This window comes from Grampus griseus (genome assembly GCF_964374135.1).
Source record: "Grampus griseus genome assembly, chromosome: 6".
Lineage (NCBI taxonomy): Eukaryota > Metazoa > Chordata > Mammalia > Artiodactyla > Delphinidae > Grampus > Grampus griseus.
The window spans coordinates 103,916,707-103,935,115 of record NC_139000.1 but is presented as its reverse complement, the minus strand read 5'-3'; the positions used below and the strand labels follow the sequence as shown (position 1 = coordinate 103,935,115).

General features: G+C 43.7%; 1 protein-coding gene across 1 annotated transcript in view; it reads left to right on the top strand.

The window, feature by feature from the left end:
• Positions 1-14,384, top strand: part of CCDC25 (coiled-coil domain containing 25) — a 59,864-nt gene extending 45,480 nt beyond the window's left edge. Inside the window, exon 9 of the mRNA XM_082655922.1 lies at positions 14,250-14,384. Coding sequence (XP_082512048.1) covers positions 14,250-14,363 — 114 coding nt within the window. The 3' untranslated portion in view covers positions 14,364-14,384. The remainder of the gene's footprint in view (positions 1-14,249) is intronic.
• The last annotated feature ends 4,025 nt before the right edge of the window (positions 14,385-18,409 follow it).

Below are 18,409 nucleotides of genomic sequence, written 5' to 3'. Positions count from 1 at the left end.
TGAAGGAACGGGAGCCGTACACCACTTTCACCCTAGATTTTACCTTTAGGAGTGTGCATTTTAGGATGTAACTCAGCTCCTTTACTATGTGACTTAACGACACGTCACTTGACCCCTCTGGGCCTCCTGTTGCCCACTGGAGAAAGGAATAGGACTAGAGGAAGGATTATAAATCCCAGTGCTACGGGGGGCAGGCTGGTGATGGGAATGCGGGCCCGTGAGGCGAGGTGGGCAAGCGTGTGCGCACCACGTGTGGGTAGCTCTTCTAAAGGGGGTAGCTGCCGCTGAGCTCCAGCTGCGAATTGCTCCAGGGAAATCAAGTTCCATAAGACAAGCCAATGAATAACATTCTTTGAAGGAGCTGAACACAGGACAGGGGAAAAAGAAGAGCGTTTTAATTTCACCTTCCACAATGGTCTGCTTTCCCTACCCTTGGATGACATGTTGGATGAATAGGTCAGATTCCATGACTTTCTGACCGCTTCCCAGGATAGGAACAGTTACATTTTTAAATTAGTTTCCTTTTATGTATTAAAAATTCCAGTCTTATATAGAATGGATAAACAACAAGGTCCTACTGTATATAGCACAGGGAACTATGTTCAATATCCTGTGATAAACCATAATGGAAAAGAATAGGAAAAAGAAAATATGTATGTATAACTGAGTCACTTTGCTGAACAGCAGTAATTAACACAACATTGTAATTCAACTATATTTCAATAAAAAATAAATTTAAAAAAAATTCCAGTATCATTTAAATCCAAACTTTAACCACAAATAGGATTCCAAACTTCAACCCACCTTCTGGTTCAGGTCTGATTCTTCACTCTGCCTCTTCCAGCTCTCCCTGGGCTCCCCTTGCCCCCCAGCAGCTGGCTCCTCTAGGGGTGGGGCAGAGGCTAGAAAGGTAGATTTAAGGAGGGTTACCACTTGGTCCTCCTTTACAAGAGCCAATGGGAGGGGTCCGTTGGGATAAGCACTGTTGTAATCTGGCTGTTGGTGTGTCTTGCAGGTAGAATGTGGATATACTCAACTACTTACTGCTCTCAGTTTTGAGACTTCACGAATATCTGACAGCAAATTACATTACAAATCTGGCTTTTAAGTCAAATTTCCAAACGTGTATATGGTAGCTCAAAATTATTCAGCACTGCTAGATCCAATCAGACCTGTCCATGGGCTGTCCATCGCCCATGGGCTATCAGTTTGAGGGCTCTGGGTCAGAAGAGTTCTAAGGTCTCTTCCAGTCATCGTCATCTGTGAATTTACGCTTTTCCTAGATTTAGTAAGAACCACTGGAAGTCCTCCAAGCTTTTCCCCTTATAGGAAGGGTCCCTCCCCTCTAGGAATTCTGGGTGGCAGAGGCCTCCTGGAAATGTTTTATCCTGAGTAGACACCTCCAGCATTCTGAAGAAGCAGGAGATGAAGGGAAGGGCCAGAAGGTGGCAGGAGAGAACAGCATGAGTCAGCTTCCGTTCGGTTGTAGTTCCAGGTGTCCCTCTGAGCCCATATTGCATTCCTGCAGTTGGATGGGAGGTTGACACAGGACCTCAGGGACCCCTCCAGCGCCAAGAATCTTGAAGCACATCAGGAAAATAGATGCTTCTATTGGTGGGGGTGGGGTCCCAAAGCTCTTGGCCATTGAATTCTCAGAAATGCGGGGTAGAAGGTGCCCGAACCTTCTAAACCAATGCCATGTATCGATCTAAAAAGAAGCTGGGGGAATTCTCTGGTGGTCCAATAGTTAAGACTCCACACTTCCACAGCAGGGGACGCGGGTTCGATCCCTGTTTGAGATGCCGCATGCCACGTGGTGCAGCCAAAAAAAAAAAAAAAAGTTGTCAAAACATAAGGCTTATATTTGAAAACAAATCTCTCTTGTTTCAGAATCAGCCTCTCGCTTTCCTTCCCAGGCATAATGCACAAGTTGCACTGAATCATGGAATTTCATAGAACCGTAGCCCGTGGAGGTTGGAAGGGACCTGAAAGATTATTTAAACCAATCGTACTCTTCTGTGTCCTTTCCAACCACCCATAACAGAGCTCCTCCATTCTCGGCGTGAATGCATCCAGAGACGGGAAGCTCATGAATTTTTAAAGCCATTTGACTATTAGAAAGTTACTTGATTGGGGTCCCTGCACCGGTAGGCGGACTCTCAACCACTGCGCCACCAGGGAAGCCCCTAAAGGGAATCTTATTGTGATTTTTTTTCTATGACTTGCCTCTTTCACTCAATATTATGTGTTTAATTAATTTTCCCTGTTAAAGATACCTTGTTAGAGTTGAGTTAATTCTGGCTTTAATTATCTCCTCTAACCCTTTATAAATATTATCTACATATTTGTAAGTATTCCTTCTATATTATCATCCAAAAAATTTTGGGCAATGTTGAATGGGTAAATCTCAGGGTAGTACCTTCAGCAAACTTCTAGAAACATCCCTTCTGACTGAGATTAATGGATTATTTAGCACTCTTTGGGCACAGTCACCCAGTAACTAGTTCTCCTAGTTTTACTTTAATTCAGACGGTATTTTCCTACTTGCTCACATGATTATCAAAAAACACCTTGCTACTATATATAAAATAGATAAACAACAAGGACCTACTATATAGCACAGGGAACTATATTCTGGAAAAGAATCTAAAAAAGAATATATATATATATATGTATAGCTGAATCACTTTGCTGTATACCTGAAACTAACACAACATTGTAAATCAACTATATTTTAGTATTAAAACCCCCCGCACAAAACCTTGCTTGAAATCCAGATAAACTATATTTATGACATTTTCCTGATCTACCAGTCCAGCAGACTTGTCAAAATGAGGCTTAGAGAACGTGTATTGGCTCCAAGTAATTGCTCTACTGTTTCTTAAAGAGCATAAAGCAGGCTTTTGGTTTCCATGGTTTTGTCGGAGATTGAGGGCAAGCCCACCAAGCCTATAGTTGTGGGAAATCGCCTTCGACCTTTGAAAAATCAGAACTATGTTTTCTGACCTGTTGCTTTCCATGATTTCTCCAAGTTCTCAAACAGCATTGAGAGACCCCCCCCCCCCTTCGCCAAGTTTTCAATACCTGGAGTGTCCTTGATCTGGACCAGGAAGTTAGGACTTGGAGAGAATCAGAGGCAACTAATCCCCTAAAACAAGGAAGGCATTTTACTGCAGAGATGCGAAGAGGACAAAGCTCTTAAAGATTGGCTTCCAGAAAGTGGTAGGTGAAGTAATTTTAAGAAATTGGCAATAGGCGCGGTATTAAGAATTTGAGAGCGGAAGGCCAAGGTTGAGATAGTCCCTGGAGTAATGAAAAGCGTGCTATTACGGGCAAAGGGATCAGATTGCCGAAGTGGCAGAGTTAGAATGATTTCGTAGTCGGTCCATTTAGCATGGAATGATAACTTTCTCCACCAGCCAACTCCCAGCCAAGGAACAGGAGAGGAGAGAGAAGACAGGACAGTCTGGGGCAGAGGGGTAAACTGAGAAGAGTTGAGGCCATTGGCAAGGGCAGCATCTAAAGTGCTGAGGGGCTCCAGCCCTCAGGGGAAGGAAATCAGACGGCATGAAAGTGGAGTGGGCGGGGGAGACGGGTCAGGAGATGTGACTGGGGGTCTGCGGAGAGCTGAGTGGGTTATTGTTATGGTAGGAAAGGGAAGCCACCGAGCGTGAGGCCGGGAGGATGGACACAGAGTAGGGTGATGACGTGGCCTGGGGAAGGGGTGCTGCGTGCCGCTGAAGACGGACCCAGGGTTGATGTCAGGGTGGGAGCAGGCTCGGGGGGGGCATCCCCAGGCAGGCGAGCACCACGGACCAGGTCAGGGCGCCAGGCCCACATTAGGTGCCAGAGCCACTGGAGTTGAAGAGGAAAGTGCCAGAAACAGATGAACTTCAAAGGAGGAGCAGGGGATGGTGATGCGTTCGGGGCCTGGAGGTCTCAGCAGAGAATGAGGCAGAGTTCCCTGCATGGCCATAGAGTGTGATGGCAGTGGGAGATGACCCCATGGGACAGGGGAGAACCACTTTGGCTAGGGAGGAGGGTGAAGGAGAGAAAGGGTTTGAGAGTGAACGAAAATTCGCTGTGACAAAGCTGGAAGGTCGGGGCTTCGTGACAGCAGTTCCAGGAGTCAGCCTTTCAGGAGGGGGGCGGAGGCCGGTTGGTGAGTTGCAGGATGTAGCAGGAGAGCTGATGGATGGTTTTTCAAAGAGAGCTTTGTGGATAATAGAGCTGAAGGCACCAAGAGTTGGGAGGCCTGAGACTTCCCTGGTGGTCCAGTGGTTAACACTTCGCCTTCCAATACAGGGTGTGTGTGTTCGATCCCTGGTCGGGGAGCTAAGATCCCTCATGGCCGAAAAACCAAAACATAAGACAGAAACAATATTATAATAAATTCAATAAAGACTTTAAAAATGGTCCACATCAAAAAAAAAAAATCTTTAAAAAAGAGTTGGCAGCCCTCTGTGAGGGCCAGGAGTGACCTTGCTGAAACCTCAAACTACCCTATGGTAGTTCATGAATACGATCTCCCTTTTAGAGATGTGAAGCCCAGGGTAGATGTGAACAAAAACAATGGGCGCCCTGCACCCAGGGCCTGCCTGTGTCTTTATTCAATTTCACGACCAAAGAGCACCTGCCCCAATGGGAGGAGGTCATTACCAGGGCAGGTCACCCATTCAGCACAGTTCCTGCCAGCTTTCCCAGGGCAGACGAAATGTCTAAGACCTTTAAAAGCATGGATGGGCTACCAAATTCAAATAGAAACCAGCACACAAATACATGTTCAACTACTGTCTACAAATGTAATAGTATTCTGCCATCCTTATGCTTAGATTTAGCATAGAAACATTTCATCTCAAACTTCTAAGTTAGCAATGCGCATTGATTATTGAGAAATTGGACTCATTTGTAAACTATTTGAGTTAATTAAAGCCAAAGAACCGCTGAATCATCCCTGAATTAAGTTTGAGCTCCAGAGTCCTGAGTATTCCTGGCAAGACACCCAGTCTCACTGATTTTTGTCTCATCAGAGGCCACCACTAATCCCAATTAGTGACTGATCTTTCATCAGTCATTGCCAAAGGTCAGAACTGACCACCAAACTCCAGGGCCTTTATGAGCAATAAGCCAGCCCTATCCCCATCCGTGCTTTATTTTTTAATTTATTTTTTGCTTTTTTTTTTTTTTAATCTCTTGCTTTATTTTTCTCCACAGCACTCATCACCATCTGCCACACTATCTATTTTTTGTATCTGTTTCTTGGGCCCCAGCCCACATAGGCTCCATAAGGGCAGGGGTTTTTGTTAACTCTGTACCCCAATATCTAGAACAGGGCCTGACTCAGAGTGGGCATGCAATGCATGTTTGCTGAATGAATGACACTTCCCAAAGTGAAGTTTAAAAACAGCTTCCAAATTTTACAGCAAATCCAGATATATATTTAATGGGTTTATGTTTAATTAAATACATTTTACTGCATTTAGGAAATTTCCTGGATGTCCAGTGGTTAGGGCTCTGCGTTTCCAGTGCAGGGGGCATGAGTTCAATCCTTGGTTGGGGAACTAAGATCCCATAAGCCACGTGGCATGGCCAAAAAAAAATTTATTGCATTTAATGTAAGATGGGCTGGAGCTTCCAAAAAAGGTAACAGGGACTTGGATGGTTTTTAAGTGGCCTTGTTCATGAAGCTGGGAAGTACCTTAGAGGTCAGCCAGAACAGAGATATGCCCTGATTTGATTATCCAGGGCAGAGGCTGGACTGAATCAGGGTCCTAGGCCCGTACTCTTTCTGCAGCCCACCCCCACTCCCAAAGTGGGTGGAGGATGTGGTGAGTGTCTTAGAGGGCTTGCGATGAAACCAATGATGCTTAATGTGTAGGGTCACCTCACTTGCACAGACCCCCTTCCAAGGTCTGTGTCTAATTTTGCATTTGTAATGTTATGCACCTTTTTCTAAAGAGGGCCTCCTGGTAAATGGTATCAGCTTCAGGCTGCCCCAAACTGGGAGCTACCCAGTCGTAGGCACAAAAGAATGGCCTACCCTCACCCCCCCTGCCACACACATCCATATATGACTGACCTGCCTCCCAGGTCCACCAGGCCCCAAACTTGGAGAACGAGACAAGATTCCCAACCAGGGCTTAGGAAAGACCTGCAACGACCTGATTGGAGAGGTTGAAAATGGGCCTGTTTTGGGGGAGAAATCCCTCCTCTTCCCAGAGGTTTGGAGGGGGGTGATGACCTTTGGCCTTGCTGGAGAGATCCAGGAAGGGGCAGGACCTGACTAGGGCTGGGATTGAGACAGGAGGGGAGTGGGCAGGGCACAACCTTTAAAAGAATGACATATGAATAAACTGTTGAGAACCGAATAGGCGCAAGGTGGTGGAAGATTCGACTTCCAGTAGACCTTGAGCCTCATTATACGCTATACATTAGCATATGCTAAGTGACACACCCAAGGGCGCTGTGACAATTCCAAGGCCTACCATAAAAGGCCAAAAAGTGGGCGGTGGCCCAATTCCTGGAAATTCCTATCCCTTCTTTAAGGTAGTTGGAATAATCCTCCCACTCATTAGCCTATGAAATTACCCAGCCCATAAAAACTAACCACCCTGGGCTTCCCTGGTGGCGCAGTGGTTGAGAGTCCGCCTGCCAGTGCAGGGGACGCAGGTTCATGCCCCGGTCTGGGAGGATCTCACATGCCGCGGAGCAGCTGGGCCCGTGAGCCATGGCCGCTGAGCCTGCGCATCTGGAGCCTGTGCTCTGCAACGGGAGAGGCCACAACAGCGAGAGGCCCGCGAACCGCAAAAAAAAAACTACCCCATATTTCAGGGCCTCTCTCACCTTCTAAGATGACCCACACTCTGTCTATGGGGCCTATATATCTCTCTCGATAAATCTACTTCTTATCACTTTACCTCTCAGTGAATTCCTTCTGCGACAAGACATAAAGAACCTGAGCTTCATTAAGTCCTGAGACCAGGTGTGCAATTTCAGCTGGGAGATTATGAGTTTGAGTCCCAGTCTAGGGTGTGCAGTTTCAGCATGGTGGGGAGAGAACAGGGTCCTGCCTAGGGTGCCTATTCCCTCCATACACACCCCAAAAGAGGGTCTGGGAAGACCTGAGCCTAAAGCTCCCATGAAGGACAAAGTGAAAACCTGGGCCCGGAGAGCGTGTGCACGGCTCTGGCTCCACGCAGCTCCTGCTACTCACTGGACTCTTCTGCTGCCTTGGGCAAGGCTGGAGCCTGGGCCTCCAGCATCAGGACCGTCTGGCCCTTCTTGATTCTCAATTGACAGAGAGGGTTAGGTGTCCTTCCTTACCCAGCTGAAGCTCCGCCTTTGAGCACCAAGTGTCTCCTGTCACCTCCATAACCTCCCCAGCTGCTGCTCTCTCCTGGGGAAGAGCCCTGGCCCCTCCCTTCCTTTGACCTGGCCGACTCCTGCTTATCCTTGAAGACTTAGCTCAAATATCTCCAGGAAGCCATCTTTAGGCTGAGTCACCTGCTTTTCCTCTCTATTCCCTGGTTCTTTGCAATGACCTGTATGTTTCCACTTCTCAAAGTAAATTGTAAGCAATTACTCGTTCCCAGAGAGTAAGGACTGTGTCTTTTATCTCTTATTTCCCAAGACGTTTTGATGGCAGAAATCCTAAATAAGCGAGGAGGGTTGGCTATTTAAAGGCAGCTGGGAATGGAGACAGTTTGTAATTGACTACATTTGCTTCTCCAATTGCAAAGAGAAGCTACTTCACCTGCAAGAAGAAATGCACATTGTTCCATTCTGGGAGATTTTTAGGACATGGAGTTTTTGAAGACAGAAACAGGGGAATAAACAACAGACATTTACTAAGCACCTCCTATATATAGTGCCAGATATAGTGTTGTTTAATCCTTAAGGCCCCTTCGCTATTATGCACATTAAACAGATGAGAAAACCGAGACCTTCAGAAGTAAAGTGGTTTGCTCAGCATCACCCAGCCTAGGCGTCATCTCCATTCTGAGAAGTATCATCATTACCCCTCCCGTCTCTCCCTGTGTGGATAGGATCAAGCTTGCTGCTGTCTCTGTCTTCAAAAACTCCACGTCCTGAAAATCTCCCAGAATGGAACAACCTGCATTTCTTCTTGCAGGTGAAGTAGCTTTTCTTCGCATTAAAATACTTTCTAAGGTATGACATTCCAAACATAACGATCTTCTATTAATGTCCTGACACTGTTGGATCTCTGAGCTTAGCTGATTTAGAGTGAGGGAAAGTGATTATACTTTCGCTTTCCAAAGAAGAACATAGGAATTTTTTTCTGTGTTTCTGAAGTTAGTTATAAGAGTACGGACACCTTACTTCAAAGAAGGGGAGAGAAGATAAGGGCGTAAGATTTCTTTTTTTTTTTTTTTGTGGTACGCGGGCCTCTCACTGCTGTGGCCTCTCCCATTGCGGGGCAACAGGCTCCGGACGCGCAGGCTCGGCAGCCATGGCTCATGGGCCCAGCCACTCCGCGGCATGTGGGATCCTCCCGGACCGGGGCACGAACCCATGTCCCCTGCATTGGCAGGCGGACTCCCAACCACTGAGCCACCAGGGAAGCCCAAGATTTTTGCTTTTATACAGTCATCTAGGTGTTTTGAAATTCTGATTAGTCCTAAAGGAGAGTGGAGAGACGTGGAGCACGCACCCCCAGTCCTTCTGTCTTCAGCTGGTGAAAAGCTGAAGCTTACATATCTGGTATTGCATCTTTTGTGGTGTAAATGAATCATTCCACTGTTCTCTATACTTTTCCCAAGAAATACTTCCCCACTCCCCTGGGGGTCTAGAGTTTTACCATTGATCCAACTTAGGTTTTGAAAACAGTAGAGCTGGAATAGGAGTTCCTCAAACTTCTGGTCTCTAGGTCTCTGTTATGAGTCACAGGACTCCCAAATTCATTTGAAATCCATTCTTTCCCTGGGAAAGGTCTTTACTGCTGGTCTAATGTTTTAGGGAACATTTTTCTCAGTCCAGATGAATTAGATAAATGTTCGCCTGGGACACCTGACCTTTCCAGGCACTGCCTAAGGATTTGGGAAGTAGATGACTTTTCCCAAAGACACTCCTGAAGTTGACAAGTGACTAGATGAACAAGCGCCCTGAGAGCTCAGAGGAGGGGGCAATTTAGTAGCCTGGGGCAGGGAAGTTTCCACAAGAAGGTGGCATTTGATCTGGGATTCAAAGGATCACTTCAAACATACCAGGTTGTGGAGGAGTGTTCTGGGCAGAGGGTCTGCCATAGAACCAAGGCCATAGGGGCAGAGGACCTTGCAATCAGATAATCCATGAGTCAAGGGCTTGGCCCAGCGTTGAGTACTTGGTGCCCATCAATGTCTGTGGTCATAATAGAACCTGAGGGAGGATCTGGGGAGGCAGGACTGAGGGGTGTGACTGGAGAGGAGAATAACAAGGAAGACTTGAGACAGACAGACAGACAGACAGGCAGACGCAACCAAGTGCCACGATAAGGTTCAGGCAGTGGAGGGACATGGTCAGAGCTGCGTTTTATACTTCTTAAATGTGGTTTATTTCTCAAGTAGTTAATACTATTGCATGGTTTGAAATAAAAATTATGTTAAAAGATCTACATTGAAAAGTCTTATCCTCTTGCCTGACTGCATCTATTCTTTCTCCCATGCCCAGCTGCCCTAGGTTACCCCTTTTATTAGTTGTTTTTTATGGGGGGGTATCATTCTATATATATATCCTATATATATATCCATTCTATATATAGATCATCTATATATATATTTATCTATATATCCATCTACATCTCTATACCTGTATCTGTGTCTACATCTCTATGGAGCTCTGTAATTTTATCTTGGACCACTTTCAACTTTGCAGAAAGGTTGCAACAGTACTACAGAGAACGCACATGTACCTCTTCATCTCCGTTTATTTTTAATCTATTTATCTTCTATCTATCTACCTATCTGTCTATCTACCTATCTATCTGTCTTTCTATCTACCTACCTACCTATCTATCTATCAAACCATGAATTCACACTGATACTTCAATTTCAATCCATACTACAGGATTTATTCTTGCATTTCCCATTTTCATATTTACACCTACTTTCTCTGTCAGTGAGAAACCTGACTCCCATTACCATCGATTTATTTGCTTATTTGCTCAATCTTATGCATATAGGCAACCACTGGGTTTTCCCTGCCATCTGCTCTAAATACCATTTTTGTGTGACTCACCATTACTGGCCATCTCAGCCAGTGTACACACACACACACACGTAAATATTTTTATATTTCTTTTTAAGGAATTGGCTCATACAATTGTGAGGGTTGGTTGGCAAGTTTGAAGTCTGCAGGGCAGTCTGGCAGGCTGGAGATCCAGGCAAGAGTTGAAGTTGCAATCTTGAGTCAGAAGGAGACAAGTTGGTAGAGGGGGTGGGGTGAGGGAGACGGTGAGACTAACTGGCCAGATGGTGTTGCTAGGAATGAATACGTTTCCTATTGTTTGTGAGGTTTGGGCTAATTTGGGGAAAGTGTGTGTATGGAGTGGAGGTGAGGGAGCAGAACCCTAGAATGGAATTGTTTGGGAAGCTGCTTTACTTACCATTCACCTTATCGTGCCTGTCTACTATTATCTTTTGAACCATAAAAACCAAATTATGTCGTAAAGTAAATAAGACGGGCTTATCTTGTTCCCAAAGGCGATATGGAGCTCCCCCAAATCAGGATGTCAAGAAGGACATTAAGGGGACAGAAAACAAAAAATACAAGTGACTATGAAACATATAAAGAGCTGATCAACTTTACTCATAATAGAAGAAATGCACATTTAAGCTGCACAGAGGAATCATTTCTATTCCACAGAAAAAAAGCCAGAAGTTTGACCACATTTTTTTTTTTTTTTTTTTTTTTTTGCCGTACGCGGGCCTCTCACTGTTGTGACCTCTCCAGTTGCGGAGCACAGGCTCCGGACGTGCAGGCTCAGCGGCCATGGTTCACGGGCCCAGCCGCTCCGCGTCATGTGGGATCCTCCCGAACCGGGGCACGAACCCATGTCCCCTGCATCAGCAGGCGGACTCTCAACCACTGCGCCACCAGGGAAGCCCTGACCACATTTTTTAATTCTAATACTTCTAGAAGACAAAAGGTAGAATATACAAAAAGGCAGAACTTATCTCAACCCCTGAGTTGGATTTTGGATCCCAGGAGACTTTGCATCACGCACACTAGAACGTGGTGGGCTGGCTGGGAGAGGAAAACCTGCTCACTTAATGTCCTTTCTGTGCCCTGCATGGTTTTCTGTTCCTGCGTCTCTCTGTCAGTGCTACTCTTTCTCCCCCACCTTGCTACCTTATTCATTTATCAGTATATTGATAAATATTTATTGATCACCTACTGTGTGCCAAGCACCATTTTAAGTGTTTGAGATACTCCAGCGACTAAAACTGAGAACGATTCCTGCCTGGCCTCATGAAGCTTCTAGTCAAATTGACTCTTTTCTCCTCCCTCTCTCTCTTTCTCCCTCATAAATTCTGTTTCCTCATGGTTTCTGCTTCCTCAAACTCTGGTTTATCAGGCCCCTTCACGGCCCTATGTCCTCATGAGTCTCTCGACATCCTGATGGATGTTAGTGTTATCCCTAATCTTCTACTATTACAAATAGTGCTGCATTGAACAGCCTTGAACACGTTATCTTTTCATATTTATGCCAGTGTGTCTTTGGGATAGATCCCTAGAAATGGGTTTCTGAGTCAAATGTTTTTACGTACAGACTTACATGCTAAGTCTACAGTAAGTGATAAATATTTACATGGTAGTAAAGTATCAAATGTATGTTGGTAGATATTGCCAAGTTGCTCTCCAAAGAGGTTATATGGTTTTTGTGGCTTTTCAGTCCTTTTCTATGACCCTCTCATAACCTTTTGGACCTCTCCCCTCTATCCTCCACCCATCCTGTGCTAGTCTCCTTCAGAGTGTTCTTTCTGCCAAAATTTATTACCAACTCAAATCTCTTTTCTCTCTCTAGTTATCCTGAAAATACAAAAGCAAAATGAAACCTAATATACAACTGCATTTTGAGTTGGAGGCTTAACCACACTGAGAGTAATTATTTTAAATGACCTAAACATAGTAATTTGACTGTACACCCTTAGTGGGGAATACCTTAGGATAAAAAGAACTCTAAAAGATCTTAAACTCTTTTCACCAATCATATTGTTTGCAATAGTATTGGTTTTGTTAGTCTGAAACTATTAAACATATAGTAAGGTAGAGTAAATAATCATTTTGATGTGGTTAGGAATCAAGATCTTTAGCTTAAGAGAAAAAGGATAAAAATATGAAATCAAAGAAATTAAGTAAAATTATATACTTCTAAATTTGGATTGGAAGTATATATACTCCAGAAGTTTTTCCTCTCTGTTAAAAACAAACAAACAAAAAAAGTAACTGTTCTTTCTTTCTTGTCCTCTAACTCTTTCCTTTATTTGTCTTCTTTTCTCTTGTTCAACAATTCATCCCTAAAGCCATGAGGTGCAGCTGAGGAAGAGGTGCACGCTTGGGGGGGATCAGGATAGGGGAGCCCTGGGGTGCAGAGGGTGTCCCTGCGGAAGAGTGGGCTGCCAGCGTGTGGTCAGAGCCAACTGGGACGAGGATGGTGCCTGTGTGGAGGAGCAGCCTGGCGCTGGGTGTTGGAGCATGGGCGGATGAGGAGAGTGCCCATGGGGACAGTCAGTGGCTGCAGCCTGGAATGGGTGTCAGAGCCCCAGTAGGATGGGGAGAGGGCTCGCCATAGGAGAGGAAGTGGAAGCAGCTATGGGACGCTGTGGGAAATTGGCCAAATGAGTAAACATATTATGGGTAATGGGAGTGATTGCCTAACCCCCCGGAGAAAGATGTTACAAATACAGAAGGAGAGAAAGCAGAATGGACCCTGTAGTGTTGGATCGGAATTGAACTCACTATTTCCCACAAATAGATATAGATACAGAGACAAATATAGATGTGTGTGTACGTGTACAAGTTTAATCTCCCCGAGCTATGTCCACTGATAGAAGTCCTGTGAATGAAGATGCCCCATAAAGCAATAAGCCGTTTTAGCATCCTGATCTTGGTTTCTAAGTATTATTCTACAGTAAAGGAAACCGTGTTCTTTGGAGAAATGACTTATTTCACAGCTGGGACAGGCAAAGTACAAGATGAGCCTGGAATACAATGGGTACAAGTCAGAGAGACACAGAAGCTAGTCTGAAGGGGCACGTACTGGCCATATCTGGGACAATTTGAGCCTCAAAGTCAACAGTGATCACAATGGATAATAACCCATGGAATAAAATAGGAAATCTAGAGTCCCTATTGATATAAATATGTAAATGAAAGAATTGAAAGTTTGGCAAAGAATAGGGTATTTACATAGTTTCAAAGTACTTTTCCAAGAAATACTTAGTAATTACAAAGACGGAAAGAATTATTTTACAATGGAGAAGCCTAGCAGCTACCACCTTAATCAAGCGATCAAAATGAACATCATTTGTAATGCAACAAACTGAAGCTGTGTGTCACCTAATAAGATGCAATGGGAACCCAGCCTCACTTCCGTGATGTTTTTGCCCTGGACGCACAACCTGAATCTAATCGTGAGAAAACATTAGACAAACACAAACTGTAGGACATTCCACAAAACAGCTGCCCTATAATTTTCAAATATTCCAAAGGCATGAATTTTGCGGAAAGATGGGGAACTGTTCTAGATGGAAGGAGACTAGAGAAACACGAGAGCTAAATGCAATGCGTAATTCTAAACTGGATCTTTTTGTTTAACCCTGGTAAAACTTGAATGTGGTATAAACACGGCATGGTAGTAAAGATCAACGTGCATTTCCTCATTTTGATGGTTGTACTGTGCATATGGAGGAAAATGTTTTTGTTTGTTGGAAATACCAACAAAAAGTATTTGAGGGTTATGGGACATTCATGGTAATAATTTACTCTCAAAAGGTTTTTGCTGGGGTGTGGGGAGTTCTTTGTACTTCACTTGCAACTTTTTCATAAGTTTGATTTGTTTTAAAAAACTAAAACAAGATAGCACTTATATAATAAATGCATATATATGTATATGTGTGTGTGTGTGTGTATATATATATATATTTCCTAGTTCTATCCATTAAAGAGACTCAGAAGCAATGATCCACCAGTAGCACTGAGTGCCTCCTGTGTGCAGATTATGAATTCTAAATACCATTTTCCACCAACAGGAATCAGAGTTCCTAAAAGAGTGTTGGATTACAGATCCAAGACAGGAAATATACAAGATAAGCCAAGAACATTTTATCATTCCTGAAAGCAAGGAAACTACCAAAGATTACTGAAGTTGGGGCAGAAGAATTCAGGAACTAAGCTGGGGAGGCCCAAAATGGGACCATTTGAACACAAGTAAGAGTAAAAAGTGCAATAGGTTGAAACACATCAAAATTGTTACAACCCATGAGTTCATGATAATAATAGGAATGATAAAAAGAACTCACAGATCATTTTTGGGTGATATAGTGGGGGAACCAATTCATTCTGAAAACAAAAGGAAGAGGATCAAGAATTCCATCTGCCTTTCTTATAGGAACTACACCTCCAGGTAATCATTATTTGAGGAGAAAAAAATTCTCTCTGAAAGAATCCAACTGGTAAGTGAAGATGCAGTACTAGAATCATGACTCTGCAAAGCCCTTATGAGCCGATGGACCTACTCATCAGTGTTCAGTCACATCACAGCAAGAGAGGCCGGGAGACATTACATATCTCCTAATGGCACAACATCACCTCCAAAGTATTCTTGCTTAAAAATCGCACCTTGCATCTATAGATCTATCAATTTACAAGAAATAAATGGAGCAGGGGAATGATTTTTAAAAATATGACCAGCATAATCCATAATGTGGGAAACCCTATAGGAAAAATGACCTGGCTTCTTCAACAAAGAACGTTTACAAGGAAAAAGAAGGAGCAGGAACCTATAGATTCAAAGAGACTTAGGAGACATGTCAGTCAAACGCTGCAGGCACATTTGGGGGAAATTTGAGCACTGGCTGAATATTTGATGATATTATGGATTTGCTTCAAAACAATCCATTTGTGGGGATGAAAGAAGTGTAGCCATGAGTCAAGTTTTTTAAAAGGTCTGGATGATCAGATCTGAGTAGTAGTTCATTGCTCTCTACTTTTGTTATGCTTTAATTTTTCACTATAAATATTTCTAAATGTCACTAAACTCCATAGTTTCTGCCTAGGTTGTTCTGGCTCTGGTCCCTCCCCTAGCCTGCCGCCTACCACATCCAAGGAGAGCAGGAGGTCCTCTGTGTCAACAGTGTCTCCTTTAACAGAAAACCTTCCTCTCCCTCCGTCCAACGATAAATGAGCAGAAACAAGAGAAGAGGTGGATGAGGTGGGTAGTGTAGGGTCTTGAACTTAGAGCCTCCAATAGCAAACATGGGGTGGGGGATAAATTGGGAATTTGGGATTAACAGATACACGCTACTACATATAAAATAGATAGGCAACAAGGACCTACTGTACAGCACAGGGAACTATATTCAGTACCTTGTAATAACCTATAATGGAAAAGAATCTGAAAAAGAATAGATATAAGTAACTGAATATATATATATATGTATAACGGAATCACTTTGCTATATACCTGAAACACTGTAAATCAACTATACTTCAATAAAAACAATTTAAAATAAATAAATATAGCGTTAACTGCTCCCCCCCTCCCCCTGCCAAAAAAAAAGTAAAGAGTGCTTGTGAGGCTCAAATGTCTGAAAAATTACATATGAAAGAGCCTGTATGTAGAAAATGATATGCAAATGTAAGGCGAGATTGTTTTTATTTTCAATTCCTTCTCCTAAACAGAATTTTTCTTGGCCCCATGCTATAGAAATATAGGAACAGGAGGATGGGGGAATTGTTCAGGCCTAAGAGAAGGCTCTCTTCGATTTTCTGCAACCACATACCACTGAATTTGCTGACCTGGGGATCCTGGCATCTGTGTCCTAGGGTGGAGCTGCCTGGACCAGCCCATCAACCACGGGCAGGGAGAGAGACCTGGAAGGAGGAGAGGAAGTGGGGGCAGGGGGTGGGATCTTGTCCGAGTGATGAAGTATGTGAATGAGAGTTGGCTGGAACCAGGCATCAGCACTAGGTTGGCCACGCCATTGACGCAGCTGGACTGTGTGGCTCTAGCCCTGCGCCAACACCCCACGCCTCTAGGCACATTTTGGAGGGCATTTTGGGAAGCTGAGCAGCTGCCCACCTGACAAAAATGCTCCACTGCTCCTCTGGGTCTGGGGGAATCCGAGGCCGGGCAGGTGAGTCTGAGCTGGCCTCCGTGGGACTCGAAGCACCCCCTGCCCCAGCACTGAATCTCAGCACTGTCCAAAGAGGTACATGGTTGGAGCTTCTTGGACCCAATGGGGTACCTTGAAGAGAAAACCAGGGTGGCATGCAGCCCAAGTGGGTGTGTGGAGGCCACAGCACCTGGGCAGGAGGCCAGGCCCTTGTTCAGTCCTGCTTCTTCCTGGCCTGGTCACTTATTCCGCTTCCCTGGGCCCCAGTTACTCTAGGTCTTGAATAGGGTCCAGAAACCTTTTGTAAAATCTTCTCAGGTGACTCTGATGATCACACAGGTTAGAAACCATGAACTCATCCAAATGGTCAATAATCTTCTGACTTTGGTTTTTGGAATCTGCTCCTGCCTGATCTTTTGCTTTTCTCTGAACTGTGTTCATTTAATTAAAAAAAAAAAAAGTGTGTATATATGTGTGTGTGTGTGTGTATACACACACACACACACACATATATATATACACACACAAATTATATATATATATATACACACACACACATATATATACATACACACACACACACACACGCACACACACATATATATATATGGATGGATAGGAAGTGTTCATTCAAGGGGGGAAGAAAGGAAAACTGACATTTCTTGAGGAGAGAGTCTGTTCTGTGCTGAGTACTTTACCAACGTCATCTCTGTGTTGCCTGCCCAGAAGACAACTGTAGACTATAGACGTACTTTCAAGCAACTTGCCTTTCTCCCTCTTCCTGACTCTGAAATGCAAGGGCTACTCCGCTAGGGATCTCCTCACATTCTAAGAGGGGGAAATGAGAATGGGAACTCACATCTATTTTTTAGTCTTTTATTAACATTTAATTTTTTTATGCTAAAACAATGTATAAAGGGAATATCTGTATGTGTTTTTTTAAGTCCGTAATGAAAAATAGTGAGAGTTTATCTCTCGCCACATTCCAAAAATTGTCCCCCTACCCATTGCCCAGACAACCACTTTCACCCACTTCTTTTGGTAGTTATCCCTATAATATAAAACTTATATGCTAACACTGCATTTTCCTCAATGTATCAGTTTTAGGCATAGTGTATTTACTGACTTTTCTGTTATGATAGTATGTGAAGTATTAGCTTTCTCATTGCCACCTCCACCTGTTGTCTCCCCATCCTCTCCATATGGTTGAATCACTATGTTTTAAAAAATTTTTAAAAATTAATTAACTTTATTTTTGGCTGTGTTGGGTCTTCATTGCTGCGTGCAGGCTTCTCATTGCGGTGGCTTCTCTTGTTGCAGAGCACGGGCTCTAGGCACTCGGGCTTCAGTAGTTGTGATGCACGGCTCATTTGCTCAGTGGCATGTGGGATCTGCCTGGACTAGGGCTCAAACCCATGTCCCCTGCATTGGCAGGAGGATTCTTAACCACTGTGCCACCAGGGAAGCCCTGCCATTTTTAAATTTTATATCTGTAATCAGGGTTTATATCATTAAGACTTATATAAATATTGTTTATGACAAAAGTCAAGTGGCACACTATGAATGCATTCTCTTTCCTGTATAGTTTTTCATTTTTCCTGGGGTTATTAATTGCTCTTCTTTTTATTTGCATAATTTTCTGTACTTCTTTTGAGGAGCTTCATCTTGAAATCTACAATATCATTTTTGTTATCAAGTCTATGTTTTTTCTAGAGAGCTCCTTTTGAAAGTCCTTCATTCTTCTCCTAAGTCTGCTCTAGAGTAACCTCTGAGAATTCTCACCACTCCTCTGAGTTGCAACCCCATTTCTGGGAATCTGTGACTGTTTCTATTTGAGTTTATTTTTTTGTTTTTTTTGGTACCTCTTCTCCCATAGTTTCCCAAGACACTGTGGATGGAACTGAATTTTCTGAATCTTTGCATGTTTGGAAAACATTTCTCTTCTGCTCTCACACTTGGCTGATCAATTAACTGGGTACAAAAACATAGGCTGAAAATAATTTGATGTCATAATGTTAAGATACATTTGCTCAGGAGAAGTCTAATGCTATTCTTATTCCTTTGTGTGTAATTTG